The 22,620-nt window shown below is 40.6% G+C and overlaps 1 protein-coding gene across 4 annotated transcripts in view; it reads left to right on the forward strand.

The window, feature by feature from the left end:
* The window catches only part of SVEP1 (sushi, von Willebrand factor type A, EGF and pentraxin domain containing 1), a 131,074-nt gene that overhangs the window by 75,637 nt on the left and 32,817 nt on the right, over positions 1-22,620 (forward strand). For all 4 annotated transcript variants that reach the window (XM_057423134.1, XM_057423136.1, XM_057423135.1 and 1 more), the window contains exons 23-37: positions 200-313; positions 1,224-1,425; positions 2,482-2,639; positions 3,818-4,019; positions 4,646-4,821; positions 6,199-6,323; positions 10,699-10,822; positions 11,349-11,519; positions 12,966-13,139; positions 16,107-16,226; positions 17,071-17,247; positions 18,029-18,113; positions 18,421-18,612; positions 19,540-19,707; positions 21,561-22,233. In XM_057423134.1, coding sequence (XP_057279117.1) covers positions 200-313; positions 1,224-1,425; positions 2,482-2,639; positions 3,818-4,019; positions 4,646-4,821; positions 6,199-6,323; positions 10,699-10,822; positions 11,349-11,519; positions 12,966-13,139; positions 16,107-16,226; positions 17,071-17,247; positions 18,029-18,113; positions 18,421-18,612; positions 19,540-19,707; positions 21,561-22,233 — 2,861 coding nt within the window. The remainder of the gene's footprint in view (positions 1-199; positions 314-1,223; positions 1,426-2,481; positions 2,640-3,817; positions 4,020-4,645; positions 4,822-6,198; positions 6,324-10,698; positions 10,823-11,348; positions 11,520-12,965; positions 13,140-16,106; positions 16,227-17,070; positions 17,248-18,028; positions 18,114-18,420; positions 18,613-19,539; positions 19,708-21,560; positions 22,234-22,620) is intronic.

Here is a 22,620-nt window from a genome sequence, read left to right on the forward strand (position 1 = left end):
ACCTTTCGGATCACATCTCAATAACACAGATGATCTCTGTAGAAGTTCAAAGTAGTGCAGTCAAACATGGAATTTTATCACCTGCTCTCAGTCGCCTTTTGTTATACAAGCAGTTTGGTGCTGTTCTGTCTTCTGCATTCAGTCATTGCAGCATGCAGACCTTGTCTTGATCATGCCTTATAACCCTTGCTGTTTGAAGGTCTCCTGTGTGAGGAAGATGTAAATGAATGTAGCTCCAGTCCGTGTTTGAATGGAGGCCACTGTGTTGATGGAGAGAACAGTTACCGCTGCACTTGTGCAAAAGGGTTCACAGGTACACCTTTTTGTGTTTAATTCAGCCTTCACTCTTTCTGACCAAAAAAGATGTCTTCCTACCCTGTCCAAAGTATTTTCATCTCATTGCTATGTATTGCATATGTATTGCATATGTTATGCATTGACATAGATGTGATAGATTCTTTAGGTCCATCTAATCGTGTCCCTTTTTTGTAAGCATGGCTTCAGCAGGATATACTAAGTGGTCTGCCTTCTGTTACTGATTTGGCTAACTTATTGCGTGATGTTGAGGAAATAATAAGGACATTTACATGGGTGCAAATTGTTATTTTTAATTCTATATTAAAAAGAAAAATATTGTTATAATAGACAAGATGGTCTATAATAAAACTCCTTCCCATCCCCATACTCAGGTACCTACTGCTTTCATAAATTTCTGTAACAACTAAGCATATCTGTCAAATACCATGTTGCCAAAGAGCTCCACTGTAAAATCACCTGTAGTTTCTTCATTCTTAAGTGCTTGTAGATTGGAGCCTCTTTCATAACAGAAGTCCCAGAATTACATATTCATGGGTTTCATGTTTCTCTGTAGATTCAGAATTCCAACTAAACTCTTTTGTAGCAGCTTTTCATTAGCTGCTCGGAGTAGTTTCTCAAGTGATTTCCTGATTCAGTCCAAATTACTCATGCAATGGGCAGTATCCACATGAATTACCCACAGTGTGCTGACTTTTAATTTCTACAGCTGCAAAGATGGTGTCTGGAATTCTTCTATGACCACTTAAATTTAGTTAACAGATAAAAGCTTAAACCTTCATGCCAACCCTGCAGTTTGTTGTTTCCCAGAAGATTGGCAACAGTCCTTGAAAAACAGAGATAGGTTAGTAATTTTTTTTCCTAGGTTAATTCAAAGCAGAGTTTTGATTTTGTTCCTTTCTTCTCAGGTGCTCGCTGTGAAATGGAGGTCAATGAATGCCTTTCAAACCCATGTCTTAATAGGGCTATTTGTGAAGATCGAGTTGGCAGTTTCTCCTGCAAATGCCTCCCAGGTTTTGCTGGTGTCTTGTGTGAAAGAAACATCGATGAGTGTCTCAGCAGACCCTGTAGAAATGGAGCCACGTGCAAAGATGGTATCAACAGCTTCAGGTAAAAAAATAGGTTATTAAAGTAATACAGTGTGGAAATTCAGATGTGTTGTGATGCTTTAGCCTTCTTAGATTTCAGCAAGGTATTTCATAGCCTGATCCAATATCAAAGATATCCATATGGATGCTAAAGGAGATTTTAAAAGACAAGAAAATAAGTTCTAGTGTTCTCACGTTTAATAAATTCCAAGGTAGGCAGCAAAGAAAATATGCACAGTTTAAAGTGTAAGCATAGCATGGTTTTAATACTGACTGTTAAAAAAAATCCACTTTCTCAAGCTTCAAGGGCTTGTCTTACTTTCTCTTAGAAGAGTAGGCGATGGCCAGTTACGTACCTGATAATATTACGTTTCTATAACCTGGAAAACATGTTATAGAAAACAGGAAAAAGATGTACATAATGAGATTACAAAGATTAAAACACAAACACCACTGGAATCTTCCAAATATTTGTGTGTGTGTGTGCTTTAGAATATCTAAACTCTGATCAGAAGTTACAAATACAAATAGCAGTGTCATATCATAGATCACTGTAGAGATAAAGAGATGGAACAGCTGTTACTGTCCGGATTTAATAACCCTTTCCCTCCCTAGAGCCCCAGAAGTTTTGCTGCTTTTCAAACACCTTGGTTTTCCAAGTACCAGAGGTTTTGGTGCTTTTTTTAGTGCCTTGGTTTTCCCTCTACGTAAGCATATCTGCCTGAAAAGTCAAGTACCTCTGATCTGTAATTCTGTGGACCTAGAAGGCATGCTTCGCTCACCAGAATGCAGTGATTGCCTCTCCCAAATTCATATGAAGAAACACAGGCACTATGTTTAAATACTGTATTGTCCCTCTTACAAAGAAATATTATGCAGCTAACACAGTGCAAGCATACTTAAAGGAACAACCAAAATAGAACTCCATTAATTCTGTAGTGTCTGTTCTATTGATTTTGTCTATTTGATTTTGTTTTTTTCAGTATACGCCATTCACACCGGTGAATATGGCTTCATGGCCAGGAGTCTTTGTCATGACAGAGCCACCTTTGAAGTGTACTTCTCTTTTCCTCCATAGGTGTCTGTGTGTGACAGGGTACACAGGACAAAACTGTGAAGTGAACATCAATGACTGTGACTCCAGTCCCTGCTTAAATCATGCCACCTGTGTGGATGCCTTGAACTCGTACGTTTGTAAATGTCCCCCTGGCTTTACAGGCAGCAGGTGTGAAACAGGTACACAGGACCAAGTGTCAGAAAAAGGTGGCTTGACTCAGTCTCTGAGGGCAAGATTTGCACTGGCTGGGCTGATTTTATACAGCTTCACAGAAAGCAACTAGGGTCATGGGACTCTGAGAGGCTGTCTGTGACTGCAGTGTTAATAAGTATAATTGCAGACAAGTAACAGCATGTGTGCTTTGCTGTCTTCATTTCTCTTTTTTAAGGCACAGTTCTATCTTTTTAATACCTAATAGGTTTATTAAGCTTAGTTTGTATTTGTACTGTGTATCTGAGTTAATTAGCTCTTTCTGTTTCTTTTATTTCATGTAGGACTTTGCATCTCAGGGTTAGAGATTAGTATTTGGTAGTCCTAGCTTTCTAAGACCTAAAGGCATAAAATTTCCTATGGCTAGGCAAAATGAGTCACACTTGCTTAATCTTCCTGGAATACGCTGGAGTTAGGCCACACAATCATGAGGCTCAAACCCATTTGTCTTTCAGTAACTCCATGAAAATTATAAAGTGTTATACTAGTAGCTGATGAATCTTTAAATGGAAGCTGAAGAGTCAGTAGAGGACGTACAGATCATTCAGACCTGCCATCCTATGCCAGAGTTTAGTAACACCCAGCTTTCAAGGAAGCTCCACTTGACATATTTGCATGTAGTATCCTTGTAAAGCATGTCATTCTTCATTGAAAAGCAGCACAGAAGTCCTGTTCCATACCAGCGCAGTGTATTTCAATACGTCTAGAACAGAAAAATCTTGTGGGTTGGTTTGTTTGTTTGTTTTGGGGGGGGGGGGGGGGTTGGGTTTTTGGTTTTTAATCTTAACTCTCATGAATATAACAGAACCAGCTGATCACACATCCTTGGGTTGTTGGATGGCAGATGGGATATTTCATTTCATTGATAGAGGTCTGAAAAGGAAGGCTCATGTTCAGTTTTTGGTAGACAGTGAGCTTCTTTTCCAGTTGTTTATCTTCAAACATTGTGTGTTTTCTTGCCTTGGAAAGCTCTGTATGCTGGCTGATGTTAGACTGCTATACATTCTTTATAACTCTGAACAATGTAAAGTAAGTAATATTTGTAGATGGGTTGCATTCCATTTTATTGTATTTGCTTAGAATCCATTTGATTTTCTTTCTGGGTTTGCTGGAATGTAGCTCTGAAAACTCTTTGTCTTTGTTGCAGAACAGTCCTCTGGTTTCAATCTTGATTTTGAAGTCTCTGGTATCTATGGATACGTTATTCTTGATGGTGTTCTCCCATCTCTTGGTGACATCACCTGTACATTCTGGATGAAATCCACTGACACCACAAACTATGGGACTCCCATTTCTTATGCAGTGGAGAATGGAAGTGATAATGCATTTCTTCTGACTGATTACAATGGGTAAATTGCAGTTCTGCTTTTCCGTAGTGTATGTAAGTCTTGAATTGTTAAAGCATAGACTAGAAGTCTGAATATCAGCTTTGCTTATTTTGGGATAGAAGAATTTGCAAACTCCATAGTTGGAGTTGTCTCTTTGTTTTGTTTTTTCTCCTTGCTTTTTTTCCTTCACTTTTTACCAAATACAAGTGTAATGGCAAGAAAGTAGTCAAGTTTAGAAAGCAGGATATTTTGCATCTGGATTACATTTACATCATATTTAAATGGCACATTGATATAATTATTGGATGAAATGAAGCACTCAGAGTACCTGTAGTGTGATTCCAAACACAGAGATGGTTCCAGAGGGCAAGTTTAAGAATCCACTGTGCAGCTGTGATTTGGCTCTTCCTGTTTTGGTATAAAAGCTCGTTACTTATTTCACCATCCTTTGTATATAATAACCATAACTTCCAAGTTCTCTGAGAGAGAGCTATCTTGTGTGATCATCTGTCAAGAGAGATCTGTTGTATGATGTAGACATGGTTATGTCATTTGACAAATAACATTTTTTTGAGTCATGTGGGACAGGCCATGGTTTTAAAGTTGCTGCATGCAGCTGAGTATGCCTTCCTCTTCTTTCCATGCAGCTGGGTTCTTTATGTAAATGGGAAAGAGAGGATTACAGACTGTCCTTCAGTGAATGATGGTAACTGGCATCACATTGCAGTCACATGGACATGCACAGATGGGGCATGGAAAGTGTACATCGATGGAAAACTGTCTGATGGAGGCAGTGGGCTCTCGGTTGGCTCAAAAATCCCTGGTATGCTTTACTTATATTACAGCAGACCTGTTGCCTTCCTTCTGTTTTTATTGTGGAATTTAGTATGCCTGCAAGGAAATATTCATTTTGGTATTTTCACTGTGTTTCCACATTGTCCGCATTTATGCAGGTCTCTTGTTTGCTGTTCTTATTCATGAGGACAGTTCTCTCTACTTCACTGAAGACAAAGTGCACATTTCTAGGGTAAACTAGTAGGTAACTTGTTTTGTGGGTGATTGTTTAGTCCACAAAGGAGCCTGTGCTACTCTGATTTTGGAATGGCTTTTTGAGAATAGGTTTTGTATGCTACTAACTGAAGTTTAACTGGCATTTCCCTTACAAACATATGCTAAGAGTTAATTGACTTAGGCTTCTCCTGTTACTTTTAGACATCTTTTTAAAGTTATGTTTGCATTTTTTCTAACAAGTTGGGGTTTGCTATTTCATTGTTTCCTGTGACCAGTGGTCTTTCTGGTAAGATCAGAAGACATGAAAAGGAATACCTTCAGCATTGAAGAGCTGTGAAAAGCCTGATATTAAATTGTTGCAAAGAGATTTGGGATTTATTCTGTTTTCATACTACTACCATCAGAATTTACAGAGAGTTTCAAAAACTATTCATATTAAAATAAAAAATATGGATGTGCGAAGCATTTTAGTCTGCACACCTCATGCTTGCCCCTGTCTTTCCCAGTTACATTGGAGCTATCTCCAGAGAAAAGAGCTGAGGAACTGTGCAGTCTCCATTACTTTTTGCCCTTGTCCTCACAACCTATGGCTTAGAAAATGCATGTTCGTATCACCTATGCTACTGGTTACGGAGAGTAAATTTAACTTGTATGGCATGTCGGAACGTTGACTGTCTAATGACCAGTGTGCTTCTCAGGGTTTGGGATCAAATTTGTTCTGACTTTCTGAGCTTTGTCAAATATATATAATAAAATATATTTATATATATATAAAAAATGTATTTTTATATATATAATATATATACATATGTATATAAAAATATAAAATATGCACTACCTGCTCATTTCTCTGTAAAACGCTTCAAAAAATGGAGCTAAAAATGGTCTTTTAGAGCCAATACCATTCCTGAAGCACCCATGTAAAGTTTCTGCCTCTCATCAGCATGAGTTTAGTATTAATATGTACTTCAAAATTACTTCCAAATTGTTGTGATAACTGCCTCAGCCTACGATAAAGCTTCCCAGAGGTTTACTGAGAATTTGTTGGAGGTGGCTGATCTCCTGCACTACAAAGTCTTAGTAAGACAGCATAGCAAAAGTTCTGTTTTGGTAGCTTTTAGTCTTCCTGTGTGGATCCTTATCATAAGGCTTTGTTTCCTATCCCTGTTCTAATTCTCTGTGAGCTTAGGTGGTGGTGCACTTGTATTGGGTCAAGAGCAAGATCAGAAAGGAGAAGGATTCAACCCAGCTGAATCTTTTGTGGGCTCCATCAGTCAGCTCAACATTTGGGACCATGTTCTGTCTCCACAGCAGGTGAGTCCTTACTGCAGTGTTTCAGCACAGGGCTCTGAGCTTAGGATGAACATTTGAAAAGGCATTCCAAGTTAGCATACTGGATAAACCTGTATTCCCACAGAACTCAGTGGGGACCAGGTGAAGCTCTGGTTTAAGGTAATAATCTTAGCACAGTAAGTAAAGGTGTGATAAAATCAACACTGAGCTGTCTTCTATTTTGGCTGAGCCTTTCTATATTATGTAGCTTTGAAAGAGAAGTGAAGGCATGCACAAAAGCTAGCAATCCTGTTAGAACAGGGAGAAAACCCAATGAAATTAGCAAAGAACTTGGTTTACAGGTTATAATTCCCTCATCTTGCTGTGTGAAGTCACTGGTAAAACTTCAGAGGGGAGGCATCAGAATTTATGAATGCATTAGACATTATGAAAAATCTGAGCTATATAGCCCCAGGAAAAGTCTGAATGGGCAGAGTAACTAAATATTAGGCTGTTTTTATTTATGTGCCAAAAAATAAAGGTTCGTCAATAAACTTTCACAGAGTTAAGAAATCAGTGTAGATCAAAATGTCTGCAAGGCCAGTGATTGCTCAACTTCTCATGGAGACAAGCTTCAGTTCTCAGTTATCCTCAGAGTGATTTTATATTTTTTTAACATGTATTTGGGATCTCCCATTTCAGTTCACGAGCATTGTTTCTGTCTCCCACCGTGCACTGCTGTGAAGAGCCCGACTCTGTATACTTGATTACCTCCCCATAGGTACTGGGGGCTGCTGTTAGATGTCTTCGCTCCAGGCTGAACCAGCCTTGGTCCCACAGCCTTTCCTTAAAGGGGTAACGCTCCATTCCATCTCCTTTTTGATGCCCTTCCCTGAACTTGCTCCACCCTGTCAGTGTCTTTCTTGTCTGAGGAGCCCAAAATGCAATGTGGTACTTCAGGCATGGTCTAACAAGCACTGAGAAGAGAGCTTCCTGCATTTTCTGGTTGTGACCCTATTCACACAGCCAAAAATTATGTTGATCCTTATTATTGCCAGGGTGCACAGATGACTGATACTCTTCTCTGCCTGCCAGAGCCCCTAGGTCCTTTTCCATAGAGCTCCTCTGTCTCCAGGCTTTCCCCAGCCTGTATCAATAAGAGGTTTTTCCTGTTGAATTTCGTGAGGTCTGTGTTGGCCAATTCCTCCAGCTTGTTAAGGTTCCTGTGGATCCAGTTCTGCCTTTGAGCATACTGACTGGGCCTTCCAGTTTGGTATTATCTGAAAACCTGATGACAGTGTACTCCATCACCACTTCCTGATCACTAGTATTTCAATCCTGAAGTCAGAAATGATTAAACTGTTAGTAACACTAGAATAACAAGGACTAATGTTCAAAGTTAGAGGCATTTCTTGGAGAAGAGGTCTTTGGGTTGAAAGGTTTTGCTGTTCTCCTTTTTAAAGTTTTACCACTATTTGGAGATTTGCTAGCCATGATCCAAATAAATAATGAACAGAAAATAGATGCTTCAAGCATCCAAGTGTCTCCTCTCCCTCTTTCTCCTTTTCTTTGATATTTCGTCTTTCTGCTAGGTTCAGAACTGTCCAGCAATCTGCTACTGTTCCTGGCTTTTGGGGTCACTAATTGTTGCATTGCCAAGTCAAAATCTTAAGGGTTTTGCTCACTAGCAGTTTTGAAGCTCGTAAGTATACGTGTGGTTTTACAGAACACACTGTTGAAGACATTAAGTGCAATTTTCTGAGTCTTTCTCAATAGTGACCTGTCTAATCAAGTGATGGGCTTGGTTAAATTCCTGTTTGCTTCAAGTGCAGTACAATTAGGACAAGGAGGAAAATCCTGCCCTTCATTTGTGGTATCTTTATTACTTATCTGGAAAGACAGATGTGAGACCAGACAGGATGCTGAGCCAAGTAAGCTTCCTATAAAATTATTACCTCATTCTTTTCAGAGCTTAGGATAGTAAATCACTATTATTGTCTCTTATCAGGATTGCTGTGGCCAGCTGGAACTGTTCAGTAAGTCTTAACCTTCCTATTCTCAGCCATGAAGGAAAGCAGGGTGACAGGATATGTTGTTCAGTAAGAATAACATAAGGCAAAGTCTACTCTTAAGACTTTTCTTTGTGTACTTCAGTTGCTCATCCACTTGCACATTAATTTTCTATAGACAATCCAACAGTCTGGTTGTTTGGTTGCTGAGCACACAACAATAGAAATATGAGTGGTCTGTGGGACTGTGAGGTCCTTTCTGGCTCTCCATTCCCCATCATATGGCTTGGAAGGGCTGATTCCCAAACCTGCCTTTCTCGCACTTTCCCTGCAGATTCCTAGCAGTTTGTTTACAGCCCTTGGCCTAAGCAGTTTTCATCAGCACATACTGTTGAAGTGAAATCTTTGGAACAGACTCAGAATAAACAGAGCAGATTGCTCTCTTCTCCAGCTAAGCTGACCCTAGAACAGTCTGATCCACCTCACTAGCATTCAGGGTAGGGGAAATGTGAGAATGATTCAGTCTGCAGGTCATGGTGTACCTTCCTTTCTGACAAAGGACAATGTAGCACATCATTCTTGGTAGTCCACTGGAGACTTGACAGAAGCCAGACACCCTTCTGTGTCTGAAACTGTCTGCACTGAAAAGTGCAGTTTCCATACAGTTTGACATGAACTGGGCACTCTTGTGCTTTCTAACCAGTTAGCTGTGCCCTGAAGCCATGCTACATCTACTGATGGATAGGCTGGTTGTGTTGAGATGTACACAGCCCACTGGGCTGCTCATCTTTGCTCTTTTTTTCACACTGCTGAGGGTGACATTCCTTTCTCCCTGCCAAGGAACTACTGGAATGTCCCTGCAGCATGGAAGAGCCAAAGAGTAGGAAGTAGTCTCAGTAGCCTAATTACTACATGTTTTCTAAATTGAATAACCATCTTTTTTCCATAAACCACTTCCCTCCCTGATATCTTAAAAGAAGAGGAAGTCCTTAATTACCACTTTACTGCACATTTATCCTCCTCAGGGCACATGTGGTTTTTTCAGCAGTTCCATGGCTGAGATATAATGGCATCCACACTGACAGGGGGAAACGTAATGAGGAGTGCTGTTCCAATAATGCACCATAATCCCAGTCACCTTCTGGGTCTACATTTCCTTTCTGTTCCTGGAGTTACAGTGCGCAAAGGCAGTGCTGAGTGAATTCAAAGCTCTGGTCTCTCATTTGCAGTTCTACAACACTGTTACGTAGCAAAATCTCCCTGAGCAGCCAGTGGCACTAAACAGCCTTCTTTTTTACAAACACCGGTGTCAGGACGTCTGAGCTCCTTCCAAGGAACCACTACGGAATATTTATGTGACATCCCATCATTAAGGATCTATCTGCATATTCTTACTATTGCATATAGTTTACACAGGTGTCTGAATAGCTTAAAAGCATTGTTGCATCTGGTATTGTAATCCCCAGGTTCCTTCTGTTGGTGGCCAGACAGAAATATGATGACATTACTATGAGTAATGTGACTCAGAGTCACAATGGAGAAGCACAAATATTTTCACTTTATTAACTTTTTTTTTTTTTTTTGCATTAGAACACTGTACTGAAATAGCTTGAGGATTCACATTGGTATTTCATTTTCTTGCAGTAAGAATGCAAAAGAAACCCCTAGTGGTGCCATTAAAGAACTCATGTTTTAAACAGAAAACTTTTCCATCAAAGAAATTTGACCAGATCTGCTCTCAAGATAGTAATCTGCTGCTGATCTTACAGTGTGTTCCTTTTTTTTTTTTTCCTATCTTTATTTTGCCTATGTAATTCCTATTTCAGTACTTGGTTAGTTGTGGCCCTGTCCTGCAGTGGCAGTACTGCTGTTAGTATTGGTGTGGGTAGGCCTTGCCTGCAGTGTTTTGAAGAGCCTAGTACATTGAATTCACAGAACTCATGTCCTGGAAACAGCAGATATATTAAACTGCTCCTTTTTGTATTTCTGTTCCTAGCAGAGTTTGCAGAATGCAGATCTTCACCGTCAAATTCCTCTTGGCTCCTATTTGACATTTTTCTGCAAATCAAGTTTTGTCTTCAGGTTGCATTCTCGTATCTGCCTTTTGTGTGACATAAATACACACATTTACTTTCACATTAACAAACCCAATTGTGTTTCAAGAACTGTGTTACACTTTACTTGTATTCCTTCATGTGTTGCCTCAGCACATGCCTGTCCATAGCTAGCTGCTTTTAAGTATAGAATAACAAGCAGTTCAGCCAGAAGCATCATGTGCTAGGAGGAATAAACATCGCTTATTCAGTGATTTTTTCTAGCGTTGCATGTAGATGGGGAAGGAATGTTTTCTACAATTTTTTCCCACATGGTCTTTAAACAGCACCTAATCAACTGTTTTAAATCCATAGGTAAAATCTCTGGCTACATCCTGTCCAGAAGAACTCCAAAAAGGAAATGTACTAGCCTGGCCAGATTTCCTGCCAGGAGTTGTTGGAAGAGTGAAGATAGATTACAAGAGTATATTTTGTGCTGGTTAGAACTTTATTTTCAGAACCCTTTTTTTCTGAACAATATTATAAGACACTTTTATGATGTCAAATATGCTAGCTTGCAGCCTTTGCCCTACTAACCTTAAATGAATTATTTTGATAATTTGACCGTTAGAACATTCAGTCCTTCATTCCTCGAATTCCAGGATTTTGTAACAGAAGTTCACTGGAATTTCTGACAGAGATTTATTGCTTCCTGAACTGAGATGGGGAAAGAGTGAAGATGGTGTGGGGCCAGAAAGAAATTTTTCTTGTCTATTATTCTAAAAATATAGTAGGTATTAAAATACTTCCTGCCTCCTTACCTCTTCTCCTACAGACTTCTTTTCTGATGTTATATGTTGATGATTCTCAGAACCTTTTGAACCTGAGCAGAATGTAGCATACATTAACACTTCCCAAAGCTTTCTCATAAGTAAACTTACACAGGATCAAATAATTAGAAAACAAATTTATTCATTTCAGCACATAGATATATATCTTACTGTGTGCATGTGTTTTGTCCACAGACTGTCCCTCTTTGCAAGGATCTGTACCACATCTGCGGGCCTCTTCTGCTGATTTAAAGCCAGGATCAAAAGTGAGCCTTTCCTGTGACCCAGGCTTCCAGATAGTAGGAAACTCTGTTCAACACTGCCTTAACCTGGGACAGTGGACACGGCCTTTTCCCCGTTGTGAAAGTGAGTTGTCTTAGCCGTCTGGCAGGGTTAAGAAATCCTGGTTTTTATTTGTACCCTATCATTATTCATGGCCTGATAATCCTGCAGCTGTGATACACTTGAATCCATCCATGTTACAGCATGTGCATACATGCTTAAAGCTAAAGTTACTGAGCAGGAACTATACCATGATCAAACCATGACCTGATGATGCCACCTTTTTGAGTCAGTTTCTAATGCCCATGGCAGAAATGAGTCTATTTGGATCCACAGTCTGATACTCCAGGCATTCCTCTGCAGTGGCATCAGGAGTGTGGAAGATGCACAGGAAATTCTACAGTATCTCTGTGATTTTTAAGCATCACTTAGAACCTCTGTTTTTAAGTATGTTACAGAGTAATTTCATTAAAGGCAGCAGATATTTCTGTCAGAAATTAGAACTGCTCAGCCTGTTCCACAGGAACATGGCGAATTAAAGGCAGTTGAAGATAGCTATTTTCTGCATAAAGAACTACAGGGCTTATAGTGGAAGGTGTGGTACAGAAAAGGTTCTTCTACTGATGAATCAGGCTCATTGACATCATTGCCTTCACCTACCAGGATCCTTTTCCTGTACCAAAGATCCCCAAAACCACAGGTCCCCATCCACTGACAGCCTGTCCATTACAGGTTCTTCAGTTCTATCCCTCTGAAGCAAGTACTTGGCTTCAGTTACTATGGGCTCTAAACACTTATTATAAACAGTATATTTTTGTGTGATCCTTGCACATAGCTGAGGAGCAAGGACTTGCTACAACCCATGTAGTTAGACAGATGAGCTTTATAGCTGTTGGAATAAGTTCATCTCATCTTGATTGAAATGAAGATGCACAGAATCAGCTCTCTAAGGATAAATAGCAACTTCCAGCAGGCAGGTATAATGATGCCTTCTGCTGGCACAGCTGGGATCAGAAGGACTTATTTATTCCAATTTCTCTCATTGCTCATTTCTCCCTGGTCTCAGACCAGTACTGTAACCTCTTAGGAGTAATCTGTTAGCTAGTTTTGCAATGTTCAAACACAGTAACATTGAGCTTGTTTTTCAGTGAATGGAAATAACGGGAACCTCCATGGAGGCAAGCTTACATTTCCTTTTTCCTTAAACTCACCAAGAATCAGTGATTATCAGGGGTAGTGTGCTGTGATTGAAGGGCATCTGCTCAGATCTCAAATGATGGATGGCTCCTCCAGAGCTAGGAGAATAGGAGCTGGAGGGTCCTGCTCATGATTGATAAGCGACTGCAAAACAAGCGCTTCCACAAAACCCAGACTCAATGAGCATCAGGAAAGGTCTGCGCCCTCTTGTGGACAGGATTCTACAGTTGTAGAGAAAGGAATCTCCAGTGATGGCTCTCATGTGGAACTACTTTGAAGTTGATCTGTGCTTGCTCTGCTAATGTCTGTGCTTTCTTTTCACTCATGTCGCAGGAATCAGCTGTGGAGTGCCTCCACCTTTAGAAAACGGATATTATTCAGCTGAGGACTTTTTTGCTGGCAGTACCGTCACCTATCACTGCAACAATGGCTACTATTTGTTGGGTGACTCCAGGATGCTGTGCCTGGACAATGGGAGCTGGAACAGCATTTCACGATCTTGCCTCGGTGAGGTGTACCATACACTTGGGTGCCATGGGCTGTGCACTTCTCCTGTGCCCTTGGGTTTTGGTGGGTTTTCATTTTGAAATTGTGAAGACTGACCAGAGTCTCAGAAATCACACTGCAAAATATTCACTTTTCTGAAATACTGTGCTCAGCATTATATTACATCAAAACGACATTCTGACATCTTTCTGTGTCAGTCCTCTCGTATGCCCCACATCCTGTACTTAATAAGCCTTCATTGCACTCCCAGCCTCTTTCCTCCTAGGTTCATTTAGCCCTAGAGTTCTTGCATTCTATGCTTCTAACCTGTACATTTCCCTGTGCTTCAGCACACTCTCAGTGTCCCGTACTTCCTGACCAGATACTTTTAGATGTTCCATGCATGGAGGGTGGAATGTTTAATATCAAATTTATTTATTTGAATATAGTTGATGCTACAGAGGATTTCTGACTTATCAGAGGGATAAAACATGTACTGCATAATGCAATACAAATAAATGCAAGTTATACTTAGCACAATATAGCAATTGCAATATACAGTTCAGTCACAATAGCAACGTGTTTCCCATTATCAGTCTATAATATGGTCTCTGTCATGACGCTAGCTGTCCTCAGTAGCCAGGAATGAATAAATGGGTTTAAAGCCAGCGAAGCCCATTCCCAGTTGTCTGGATTTTATACCCTGTGTTGGCCTGAGCCACGTATTCAATTCCCCCTCACCCCGTGCTGGTGCGGCTCACTCAGGGAGATGTTTGCACTCTCTTAATGTACTCAAGGAGAGGCATTTACACCAAAAGTTGATACACTGGTTGATAGCTGTTTACTTAAAACAAAGACCACCTTCCCATCCCCTTTTGTTGAGTCAGCTTCTCTGTAACAGCGATGGTCAGTTACATCATGCATTATTCCCTGAGCTTCATGGGGCAGATCACCTTTGCCCATCTCCTCTGAGCCCTCTTCTGTTGTGAGAGTTTGTTATTCAGTCATATGCATCTGTCAGCCAGCAGCATTGGAAGGCAGGGAGGGCACTTGTGAACACAGATGGCATAGTTGCCACACCATAACTTCCTGATCAGATGGGTCTGATGTACCAGATGCAGCTTCAGGAGCTGAAAGGTGAGACACAGCAGCATTGTACTGCGTACAGAGGACTGAGTGTGGCTGTTCTTTTAGGGCCATGTTTTCAGCAGATCTCTGCTGGAACCCACTAACTAGTTGCACTTGCACTGGTGCTGTCTGAGTCATACCTAACGATTTGTAGGGTAACAACTGCCAAAATTTGTGTTTGATCTGACTCTTAATTTTGTGTAGGAATGGCACATATTTTTTTCAGTCAACATGAGCAAAAGGAATGCCAACAGTCTTTTAGTTCTGCCAAAATTCACTTTGGCGTAGGACCCACCTGGTTTCATAGCAGTTTCTACCTGGACTCCAGAGCCTCCAAACAGACTCAATATGTTGTTGCTCTCTTTGCTTTACCCCTTTGCACTTTATACCCAGGCTCAGAGCAGATGCTGCAAGGCATCAAATAGTTTGATGTCTGTGCAGTAGGAAGCATGGTGTTGAGAAGGAAAAACCCTGTGCCCCACTTTCCAGCTTGCCTTGTCTCTCATGAAGCAGAATAGATTTTGGGGAAAATGAAAACAAGAGTGGCTTTGGCTCCCTGACCCACCCTTTACCTTTCTGATTCATACTCCAGGCACGTGCTAACAAAGCCTGGTACACCTGTGCCCTGGGACATTCCTTTTACTGTTACAGATCTGATTCTCTGTGTCATTCCACTCTTCTGCTGCCTTACAAGATGTTATGAGAGGAGCAGTCATTCCAGTTCTGCTCTGATACCACTTTGCATTCTCCTGATGCTTTTGTGATTGAGAACTGTTTTGATTTTAATGTGCAGGTTTTATCCTGCATGTCAGAAAGTAGCTCCTTTTCAGAACACTGTTGGGTTCCCTTCATGCTGGACTGCTCACTCAGCAGTGAAGAATAAACACACTAATTCAGTAAATTTTGTTGCTTTTTTAACCAAGTTGCCTTTTTTTTCTCTCCCTGGCAAAGAGCTCCACATATCCATCTTCATGCTATACCAAGTTCAGTAGCTGTCCTGTAGCAGGGCTTTTAAATGAAGAACTGTTCTATCTCTAACACTCTGATTTATATGAAGAATAATCCCTGATGCCTGCATTTATCAATTAGATAACATGAAATTGACCCTTTGCAATTTATGACTCATTGTTTACATACCAAGGATGCTTCTGTACAGTCAGGATTTGAAAGCTGATAGGAAGTATTCTGGAGTGAGGAATATTTTTTCATTTGTTTTTGCTGTACAGTACCAAGCTACATGGATCATAGATCATCAGTCAGCATTTATAAGGCACTACTGTATATAAATAGCTAATGATAATAACTAATGTATTTTGAACTCATTTTAACTTTTCTGGCAACTGCAGCTACTTCTTATTCCTAGTCTAATGTAATTCTCTTCAGCAAAGATGGGGCTGTAATTATATGCAGTGTTCAGAGTGTTTCCCCCCTGGGCTGTTTTCCTGTCTTACAGGTGGGAAGTTTGCAGTATAGAGGATTTCCCAAGCAGGTGTTCAATATAGGCGGCCTCTCTCCTAGTGACTGTCCAAACTGGTAGTAGCAGCACATAAGGCACAATTGTCTATTATTTTACTACTTGGAAACTGGATACATTTTGTGGAAGTGTTGACTGAAGGTTAATAGGATTGGTCTCTGATTTTCTCATATTTCACAATACTATATAGTAAATTATTTTGAAAGCATAAATATTAATTTAAATAGTAAATATTTTTACTAGTGCATCAAAAATGTGATTGACATAGGATTGAGTTTTAATTATACTAATTAAAGGGATTCCTCTTGACAGTGAGACAAATTTAAAGCAGATGCTTGTTGTAAATAGCACCCTAAAGACATCTTCTTTGTGTTTCTTTTTGGTAGATGTTGATGAATGTGCTGTTGGATCAGACTGTGATGAGCATGCGTCTTGTCTCAACACAAATGGATCATACGTTTGCACTTGCATCCCTCCTTACACAGGAGATGGTAAAAAATGTGCAGGTATGGGAAAGAAACATGAGGCAGGCCTTTCCAAGGTTCTGTATAGGTCAGTATCCTGCCTTCCACTGTAGAAGACAGTTGGCAGTAACTCATATCTGGGGAGGACAGGACAGGCATGCTCTCATCTGCAGGTCACTTTGACCTGAAAGAAGCTGTGATGAAGTGTCTCCCTTTGTTTCTTGATAACTCGCCTCTCCCTGGAAACACAGCTGTCATTTGGGATTCTGCTTTGAGACATACACACCTGCAAAATCCTCTTGCACGTGGAGCACATACACGGAATAGCTGGGAAGGCCACAATGTGTCATTTCTCAGAGCAAGCTGTTCAGTGAAGAAATAATTGAATTCAGGCATCTGACAAGGGCTTGAGCTGCCTGTGAAAACATTAAGCAAGGTAACTTTCCATGAAGACAAGACAGTGGCATAGGTAAGGGGTTTAGAACTAGATGAAGTATAAGGTCCCTTTCAACCCATTCTCTGTTTCTATGTTAGGTTGGGATAAAGGGTAGCTTAGTTGATTTCCTGTTCGGGGCTGTACATGCTGGAGTGGGCTTTCCCTCACAGAGGGGAAAAATGACTGCAAGATGTGTTTGCTTCTGATAGTGAATGCAAACTCATTTGCAGAGGACTATTCCATGCCAAGATTAGCTTACTTTCAGAAGTCATCAGTGCCTGTCACTTACATAACAGAACAGAGAAAAGTTGATAAGGCTGTAAACTGCTAATGAGTGGTTTCCGTGTTCTCTACCTTCCTGCTTTCAGAAAATTCCCAAGAATAATCTAATGTAACTTGTTTATAAAATCTGATAGTTATGTTATTAATTATTTCTCTTCTCATCCTCAGAACCAGTGAAGTGCCCGAACCCCGGAAATCCAGAGCATGGCCATTTTTATGGGGACACTTATGGTGTTGGCAGTGAAGTAACATTTTCCTGTGCAGAAGGGTTTCATCTGGCAGGAGTGACTAAACTTACATGCATGGAGTCTGGAGAGTGGAGCCACCCAATACCATATTGCGAAGGTGTGGTTCCTGGGAAGAATGCATATTGTCATGTGTGGTGTTAGATGGAAGGGGAAAGTAGTAGTTTAGAGCCTTTAGAGACCGCAGCAGCTAATGAAACCCTGTCTTAGCAGACCTCTGTCTCAGTGTTGAAGTCCCTGTTGTCTTCAGAGACGTAAGCACCAGTTGAAGCTTTTCCAAGAGTTGCCGTATTCATAGTGGCTCTCTCCTACTCAGATTCTCTGAAGTGCCAAATGTGTAGATTTATCTCATTGTAATGCAAACACTGAAAGTGTCTTTCTTCTCCACCCAGCCTCCCATTTTCAAGGAACTTGTGGGAACTTGATGTCTTAAAGCTAATTAACTGTGTTTCAGTAAATAAAGAGCAACCAGAGAGGACAGGCTGGTGCATGTACATATACATGGTATAACTGAAGAAATTTCTTCAGAAAACCAGAGCTAACATGATGAAGCAATAAGGTAAAATGAAGGAGTGACAAAGATGATGTCAAAACCACAATTATTTTGTCCATAGGGACGGATGAATATGCAGTCCTCTTGACAGTCAAGTGTGTGGTTTGTATAAAAATTCCAAATAACCTATTTCTAGTTAGTCCAATTTCTCAGTCAGGTGGACTCAGGTAAAGAGCCCTAAATGTCAGTTATAGCTAAATCAAGAACCCAGTGTTACCTAGGTCTTTAAACCTCTTCAAACCTTTTAAGAGAAAAAGCAAATTCTTATTGTGTGTTCTTTTTTATTTGTGTTGTTATCAACCTTTCCTGTGATCCTGTCTTTTTAAAGCTGTATCCTGTGGTGGTCCAGTTATTCCAGAGAATAGTGCCATTTTGGGCTCAAATTTTACATACCAGAATAAGGTGGTGTACAGGTAGGAATTCAGTATCTTTGAAGTACTACATTAATAATTGATTGAGAATCAAAGGAGAGTATGGCTGAATTGAGAGAGTGGTTAAACTGAAGGAGAGAAGCAAGATGGTATTACAGTAATGCAAAGACTTTTGGTTGTAGCTGTGGCTATTCACTAGCAGAGCTGAATATTTACTCCAGTACTACTTTTCTGTGCCCTGCAGAAAAGGATGGTGTATGTAGGTGTGGATGAAAAAAATGATGGCTGCGTATGCACACTGTGTATAACAGGCTCTGTGTTTGATAGCACTTCTTTTCTTCTAACTCAGATGCAACGATGGTTACAACTTAGTGGGTGAAAAGGAAATTCTGTGCCTTGCTAGTGGCATGTGGAATCATCCTCCCCCCTCCTGTGAAATGGTGACTTGTCCTATCCCACAGGATATCAGCAATGGAAAATACACACTCACTGGGACAACCTACCTTTCCTCTCTATCATACACCTGTGACAATGGATACAGGTAAATGCAGGAGTGTTCCTGAGCCAAATGCAGGCAATATAGTTGCTAAAAGGTCTAACTTATGTCTCAAAGAGACAAAGCTGGGATCATTGCTAAGACAAAATACCAAAATAGAATTTAAAAATACTTCTTCATATCTTGAAGGTACTTTCTGTATTTCATCTTAAATTGGACCAGTTCATCAAGGTCATTCAAGATTTGATAAATAGTCATTATTTTTGAAAGTTCTCGTTTGTCTTTAAAGATTATCGTACCCCTACAGTTTAGTGCATACCCAATATTATTTTTGCTATTGTTTTACAATGCCTTTGATGAAAGAACCTTCTGGAAGTTACTAATTTACTCTTTGAAATCTTTGTGGAAGTAGTTTATTCTAGGCTTTTATTCTGTTTTACATTTGTGTGCAATTACACTGGAAATTCACTTTTAACATGCTGCAATTAAAAATTAATACAGTAATGCTATACGCAAGGATGTGGTTTTAAGTGCAGGTTTCTGCCTGTCCTGATATCTGCTTGTACCTCTAACAAATTTACCCTGACGTAAGCAGTCTCCTATGGAACTGTTTAGGTTTGATTTTTTTTCTGAATTTTCCTGCTGCAAGCATTCCCTTTGTCCAGATGCAGGCAGGTAGGTGAGGTGGGCAAAGCTACAGCAGAAGTTAGGTGTGTGTGTCTGAACAGTGCATTAAGGGCCTGTATGAATTCCACTTGCTCTCTCTCAAAATAATCTGAAGACCAGCTTTTTTGACAGCATCAGTAGTACTTTTTCAAGAATAGGAGTGTGAGATTCTGGCCTCTACTGAAGTCATGAGAAACTCCCCTTGGTGTCACTGGGGCCAGGAGGTCAGAAGCAAAGCACCTTTTTCCCTCTTCGTTCCTCACCTGGATTGAAATGGCAGCCTTAATAATGATCTTTGTGTCTCAGCCTTCAGGGACCCTCTATACTTGTCTGTGCATCTTCAGGGAACTGGAACAGTACACCTCCAGCTTGCAACATTGTCTCCTGTGGATCACCTCCTGCCATCAAAGATGCAGTCATCAATGGAAATAACTATACTTTCGGAAATAGAGTCTCTTACGTGTGTAAGGAAGGGTATGTAGATTAGCAGAAGTGGACTAATAGTCAGGACGAGTAAAACTTGCACGCTGCTTCACCAGTCTTTTGTAACTGCACACTAATTCATTTTTACTGCTTTTATCTTAACTCTCTGGAAATTAAATGTGATGGAGATGCTTTTGTGGGCTACCAAGTTAGTATGGGACACATAAAGTAGTTTCAGAGCACCTGAATACACTCTGAAAAAGGAGATTTGAGAGGAGTCACAGGGAATCATAAACCAATTCAATAGGAAGCCCTCTGCCTCGAAGTTACTACAGAGCTAGTATTTCTGTGGTAAAATCAAGGCCCTGATCATAAAGAATTCCCTATCTCATCAGGTTATAGGAAAGCTGTTTGGTGTGTTGTAACAACTGTGTGTTCTGGTGTTCTAAATTCTGCTTCCTTAAAACTATGACTCCTCGTTCATTGAGATGCATTATTTTTCTTTGATTTCTATCTACTCATTGTAGTGCCCTTTTCAAGCCATATTTCATCAAAGATGAGACTCTGTATTTATGATGTCAAGCATGAATGTTATGCTGGACTCTGCTCACAGGCTGTAAAGATAAGCATGTGCAAAGGTTCTCACAAGATCAGTCTCCTTGAATTTCTTGAAACTGGTCTATCCATAAGGTAGAGAAGGCATCCAGAGCTTTTGTCAGGTCAGGCCCTAATTGACTATTTGATTTTCTGCTTGTGATGTAAAAAGAAAGATTTATAAGCTAGGATTTTTCTTATAAACTGGCTTTGCAATATTACTTGAAAAATAATTGAAGCAAAGCATCCTTATTCAGTTTCTTTGACTGTATTATGATTTTAAAAGCTGCTTCCCCACTGTGCAAATGTTGTAAATCGGTTAGGATAGCAGAATTTAAAGAGGGTCACAGCTGTGACAGTAAATAGAGTGGGTCATATTAAACATTAGCACATAATAGGCTCTTCTTCTGGAGTCCAGTCGTGAGGCTTTGAAAACAAATCCTGCAAACAAGCAAAAGTACTTTCACAGATGTTGCCATCAAAATCTGAACAACCAGTTTCCAGCTGCAGCTGGAAAGAGTCACTGGGAACTTTGCAGTAGTTATTGTTTCTTTGCTGTCTGTGACAGCACACCAGAGATTTCAAAACTGAAAAAGAAGATAGCCACAGGTACTGTGACTGTACTGTTGCATGTTTAAGCAGCAGGGTTTTGAGTGAGGTGATGAGCAGCAAGGAGTAATGCTTGTCACTGCATCCCAGTACACTGACAGTAATTATGTGGTAGAATTTCATTGTAGAAGATGATCTCTCCAGATGAATACTCAGCATTAATTATGGTTCTTGGCTTTTGTAAGAATTTTTACTGTGGGTTTTTTGGGTTTGGGGGTTATTTTGTTTTTTTTTCAGGAAAAAGTTGTTACAAGAGTGCCAGTGCATTACTGCCAAGAGCATTAAAGGCCTTTTGGCCTTTTCATCTCTTTCTTCTCCATTCAATTCTGCTCAAGGGGAAGAATTTGTTAGTGGGATCATTTATTTGAGGACTTAGAGACTGTCACAGTACGATACTAGGTTTGTTGTAGTTTTTTCAACCAAAATGGAAGTGGAGGAATGGTAATCAGATGAACAGACAAGACAGAAGCAATATACACAAGGTGTGCTAGGGTACTAGGGTATCTCTCATTGTGATACCTCACCCATGGTCACGTAGGCCTTACAATTTTCCTTTTGAAGTCGATCATAGCTTTTGTAAAGGATCTTACTCTTCTGGGGTACTATCAAGCAAGCTTGTACTGGAGGGGCTTCAGGAAACTGTAGGTAGCATTTGGCAGTGCTTGTCTTTTTGACTTCCTGTGTGGTTTCCTTATCCACAGTTACACACTAGTTGGCCCAGCAACCATCGAGTGCTTAGCCAGTGGCGAGTGGAGTGTGAGTCACCAGCAGTGCCTGGCAGTATCCTGTGATGAACCACCCCATGTGGAAAATGCATCACCAGAGAGTGGTCACCGCCTCTTTGGAGATACAGCTTACTACTTCTGTTCAGATGGCTACAGCCTGGCTGATAACTCTCAGCTGCTTTGCAATGCAGAAGGGAAGTGGATGCCTCCAGAGGGCAGGGAGATGCCCCACTGCGTAGCTGATTTCTGTGAAAAGCCATCCACCGTCTCATACAGCATCCTGGAGTCCATTAGTAAAGCTAGATTTGCAGCTGGCTCCATTGTGAGCTTCAAGTGCATGGAAGGCTTTGTTCTGAACACTTCGGCCAAGATCGAGTGCCTCCGAGGGGGCCAGTGGAATCCTTCTCCTTTGAGCATCCAGTGCATCCCTGTTCGCTGTGGAGAGCCTCCCCACATTAGCAATGGCTATGCCAGTGGGGCCAACTACAGCTTCGGAGCAGTGGTGGCTTACAGCTGCAACAAAGGGTTCTACATCAAGGGAGAGAAGAAGCGGACCTGTGAGGCCACTGGCAACTGGAGTGGCAGTTTGCCCACATGCCACCCGGTGTCATGTGGAGAACCACCACAGCTTGAGAATGGCTTTATTGAGGTATAGAATGAGTTTTCTCATCTGTCTGATGCTATAGCAAACTGAGTATGACTTAACAATTTCTTTTGCTGGGGTTTTCTATTTTGCTCTTCTGTTAAAACTGAAGACATCACTGGATTTAATAAGCAAAGGGAGGAACAGGTGGATTTGCACCAGAATCATGTCTGAAAAACATGGACACTTCCGTGGGATTTCCTGTCTTAAAGTGGGTTTTCTGTTAGGAGACTCAAGATGCAATGTGTCAATTAATTGATTTCCTTAATGTTTTATTATTCATTTGTTTGGCCCATGGGTGCCTTTGCAGTGCCATCTGGAGACGTTTGAAGTATTGTTGCCAATTCACAAGCCTTACTCTATACTTACTTTTATACTGCTATAAAAAGAATC

This window comes from Pezoporus wallicus, unplaced genomic scaffold (genome assembly GCF_028554395.1).
Source record: "Pezoporus wallicus isolate ANWC-B61680 ecotype Strahan unplaced genomic scaffold, APGP_CSIRO_Pwel_v1 contig_7243, whole genome shotgun sequence".
Classification (NCBI taxonomy): Eukaryota; Metazoa; Chordata; class Aves; order Psittaciformes; family Psittacidae; genus Pezoporus; species Pezoporus wallicus.